The 4,647-nt window shown below is 45.1% G+C and overlaps 1 protein-coding gene across 1 annotated transcript; it reads right to left on the bottom strand.

The window, feature by feature from the left end:
* Nucleotides 1-321: 321 nt before the first annotated feature.
* Nucleotides 322-962, bottom strand: LOC119114770 (cuticle protein 7-like; the record flags this gene model as incomplete). The annotated part of the gene is made up of 2 exons (XM_037238805.1): nt 938-962; nt 322-690 (listed from the first exon to the last, which is right to left on the bottom strand). Coding segments are annotated over exons 1-2 (375 nt in total), but the record flags the coding sequence as incomplete, so codon positions are not given.
* Nucleotides 963-4,647: the final 3,685 nt, after the last annotated feature.

The raw sequence follows: 4,647 nt of genomic DNA, 5'->3' as shown, positions 1-4,647 counted from the left end.
GTGGTTCATAGTTCATAGTTTGTTAGTCCAGATCGTAGTTTCTTATATTGAAATACAGCTGGTCAGAAATCATCACAACACAACATTCATGCATTTAAGTGGGAAGTCATCCTCAGTGGTTGACTAGTATGCCGCAGGCTTGTATGCCGGGGTGGGAGAGCTGTAAGCAGGCTTGTAGACGGACTTGTAGACCGGGACAGAAGCCTTGTAGGCAGGGGCGGCAGCCCTGTAGGCGGGGGCAGCAGCATTGTAAGCAGGGGCAGAAGCCTTGTAGGCAGGGACGGCAGCCCTGTAGGCAGGGGCGGCAGCCTTGTAGGCAGGTGCGGGGTGGTACTCGGGGTACTGGGCCTCTCCTTCGTAGGTGACATCCGCGTTGTAGCCGCCGTAGTTGTCAGCGACATACTTTACGTGCTGGACGCGGCCGTCGGGCAGAGCTACCGAGTAATATCCCTGGGTGTTGTGGCCATCGCTCTCCTCCTTCTTGGCGAAGTTGGTGCCAGTGTAATGGTCGTTGACGGCGTAGTCGTAGGCGAACGGCCTGGCATCCTCCTTGTACTGGGGCTCCGTATGGTAAGAAGCCGACTCCTGCGAGGGGGCCGGGTGGTAGGGAGCCGGAGCGGGCTTGTAGCCCGACGTCTCCGGTGCCGGGGCGGCGGCGGCGATAGCCAGGATGGCGGCAATGACGAAGCCCTGCAATGCAGTGAGAGGGTAATTGACGGATGAGCCAACCAGTTTAGCAGAGCTGTTTGGCTACGATAGATGAATATATATATATATATATATATATATATATATATATATATATATATATATATATCATAGCCTCGTCATCCGTGCGATGCATGTCTCATTGGTAAACTCAAAGTGTACTTGGCTTGATATAAAGTGTCTAGTAGCCAACAGGGCACGATATCAATGGCATCATTCCAGCACATACCTGCATAGTGTGTTCTGATGGCCGGGTTGGGAGCGCAAGTGGTGTCTGCTCCTTCGGTGCTTTCGCTTTTATAGGTCGGCCGCTAACCACTGATAGACGGTCATGGTCAGATTCCAGTGAACGGACGCCTCCAACGGTGTGACCGGCTGTGCTGACGAATTCGCACGGAATTCCTGGAACACGCCCACCTCCTAAAAGTGGGAGGTGGGCGTAATGTGACTCATGACGATGATGACCGTGCGGGTTAACATGTAGCTCATGGAGTTGCACATGGACACGCCGTTCAATTTCTACCAGTATGTCGGAAGATAAGTGGAAAAGAACATATGGCTTATAACCACGCATTTTCCTAATGAGGGAAACCGTCAAATTTTTGACATTTATCACAAACTGTGGTAGATCAGAGAGTTTTTCCACCTTGGACCATGTACGTTGATGCAATTGTGAATGTAGGAGCACGCAAAACGTATTTGTTTTCAAGAAATTCGGTTTCTCCTGCTTTACTTGAAAAGTAGCTAGTCCTTGCAAGCGGACAACACCAAAGACTAACCCTCCCATTTCTTTTGTCCTCTAGCCTTACGCACTAAAGCCACCCAGCTCCGCTTTGTCCTTGAACTTTGGCCATATTACAGCTCTACAGGAAAGACTTTGAAAGATTTTGAACCTTGACTACAACTCCGTGCAACATAGGCAACATTAATATTCGATCGCCATGATAAAAATCTACACATCTTTCTACGGAGCCTGGCGATAAAGCAATGTTATGCAGCGCTGGCAAGTTCTGACTAGCCTGAAAGTTGCACATTTGACCCCTTGCGTGAAAATTTTGACTCCTGTAGGTGGGGTCACCAACCCAAACAGGACAATGCAGGCCATGCATTAAAATGTTGACCTCATGTCGCATTTAGGAGAGACATGTTTGCGTAGAGGAGGGGCGTAAAAGATCAATTTAAGGTGTTGCGACAAAGAAATAGATTATCTAACATATCTTAATATACAAGTAGTTACTGACCTGACGGCAGTTCACCTTTAATCCCTAGTTATATTTCTGCTGATTTGTATCTATTCTTTCCCTATTTTGTTTCAGATTTGTCTATAAGCATGGTCAACGACCAATCTGGAAATACCGCCTTGAAAACAGATAACCACAAAAAGCATGCTTAGCGCTGGTTAGGTCATTACCCCAAAAATACTCCGTGACCAAGAAAAAGTCGAAAAAAGTAATGTATGGCGTGTAACCGAATGGTACCGACGGCGGCGGTGTGCGGTCGGTCGGTGCCGATGGAGGCGGGGCATGACCGACTGATGCGGACGGTGGAGCGCGGTCGGTCGGTGCCGGCGGTGGCGGGCATGACCGACTGATGCCGACGGTGGCGCGCGATCGGTGTCATCAAACCGGCCGCATCAACGTGAAGCCGAGCAACAATCGTGGTCAAAACGTCTGATCACAAACCAACACAGATATACACCGCAAGGTAGTTATACACCAAGATTGGTGCTAGAAAGAAAGAGTTAGGATATAAAGCTAAACTGGTGCATTAGTTTACCACATTTGTGAAGGCACAATGATTTGCATGTGACTCAACATAATCAAGCGAGGTAAGAAGTTAACAGTAATGTGTTGTTAACAATAAAATATCTTAGAACACTTCACAACACACTATTCATGATCTTCACCACCACAGATCACTATTAAAGATATGGTGAGTGACAAAATGATGTGGGGAGACATAATGTGGTCCATAGTAAATACTAAGTTGCACTGTTTGCTATATTTGAGTTAAGTTGTACGAACCTGCCTCCCATATTGTCAAAACATGAATCAAAACTAAATGAAAACAATAGTTTTGTATCACTTTAAATTGTATTATATTAAAGTTTAAAGATATCAGGCCAGCAAAGGACTTCAAATAAACAGACAACCATTGCACTGCTCAAACCACAGATGACCATATCACATCTTGATATTAAATACTGATGGCTGCAGCAAAACGATCGAAAACAACACCAATCAATCCCACAATATTTGCTAAAATCTGTTGTTCCACAGAGCAAACCACGTCCATAGCTTTCATTCTAAAGCAGAGTCATACACGACAATTGAAGTGATGTATACACTACAAAAATCTGGTGGCATACCTATCCATCAATTAATATGTTATAAAAGAAATGGTTCTTTTATGTATGCAAGTGTGCTTCAGTTTCAGAGTGTGCTCCAGGTCCAGGGTGTGCTCCATTTGTTTTCCATAAGTTTGCAACCTTTGATATTCCATGCGTTTAAAGAAGACAGACACTCGACCTTAAAAAAGTCATTGTCAGTTTTACCATCTTATTCTCTCAACTCTTTTCCATGGGTTATGCTGCTGTTCGATAATGTTCAATAATGATATAATGCAAATACAAATAAAAATACAACTTGTGTACATAAACCAGTGAGACATAATTCAGGCTAGATAGGATTTCCAAACAAGTGATCATCATCACCTTCCTATCCGTAGCTAACCAGAATCTCACTTGACATTCCAAACTAACATTAAACTTGATGCGTGAGCAGAAAAGCCAGCGCGTATCTCCGTAGCGTATCATGCTCCTGAGAACTATGCTCAAAATAAATATGGACCGTCTCCGTGAGTGTAGGCTTCAACCCAACAAAACATTAAATGTTGGAAAAGCGCCAATTTTTCATTTGTGGCACGGGCGTAGACTTACAGAGCAAAAGAAGCAGAGATTAGTACGTCAATAAAATTGAAAAATAGCGATTGCCGGCTGCTAATAAGGCTCGTCCCGTACGACAGGTCATTGAAATAAAGGGATCCAGGTCAACATTTCATTTTTAGGAACATACTACCTCGCGTAATTGTTGACGCTTACTCGAGTACAAAACGCAAAGCAGCTTTGTGTGACTTTGGTTGTCATGACCGGCAAAGGGTCAAATAAGTCCACTGACCTTAAATGAGCACCAGTGAAATTCTGCTTACAACAGGTATCTACGTTCTAGTGCACTTTGGACACTAGTCTGGATTTTAGCCTTGTGTAACGGTATTTGACCCGAAGGTCATGAGCTAGGAACCTCAGATTTTGTCAAAAGTAAGTTAACTCACAGTCTAAGAAAGCCTTTGAATGTGGTAAAAATAGATGCCTTAGTTTCTGAGATCTTAGAGAATAAAATTGACAGCACCCACCTGAGCAAGTGGTATTCAACCGGTCACCCGGGCGCTTGTTAATGCTTGCAGGTTAATGGCTGTTCGGCATTGTAGCATGGCAAGCTTTGTCGAGCTGGATCAGCAGCTAGGCAGAGCGGGCTGGGCTATGGGCTGATAAATTGGAGAAACTTGCGTCTATAATCTGTATCTTTCCCAGAGAGGTGGTATTCCACAACCTTGACCTTCCGGCAGCAGAAACTGAACTCAGCTGGGGTCAGCGTGAATCTGTTGGTTTCACACAGGCGTGCAGGTTTTCGAATGCAAAGGAGAAGGCCTGCTTGATATTTAGTCGTACAGCAGCGTTTCGTCAGCATATTTGTACATGATCTCAGCGCCAGCAGTGACGTCATTACGCTTTTCGCAACTCGGCCTGACCTTATGGTACACGTGACGTTTATATTTCTGTCGGTGACCTGATGCTTAAACGGTGCCGATTGGTGCCCTAAAAGTCCTTTCCCACCCTCTTTTAATCCGGTGTATTTTCCGCACGCATTTTCTGTCACTTCA

This window comes from Pollicipes pollicipes, unplaced genomic scaffold (genome assembly GCF_011947565.3).
Source record: "Pollicipes pollicipes isolate AB1234 unplaced genomic scaffold, Ppol_2.1 Scaffold_3087;HRSCAF=3621_pilon_pilon_pilon, whole genome shotgun sequence".
NCBI classification, from domain to species: Eukaryota; Metazoa; Arthropoda; class Thecostraca; order Pollicipedomorpha; family Pollicipedidae; genus Pollicipes; species Pollicipes pollicipes.
This window is presented reverse-complemented; position numbering and strand designations above follow the sequence as displayed.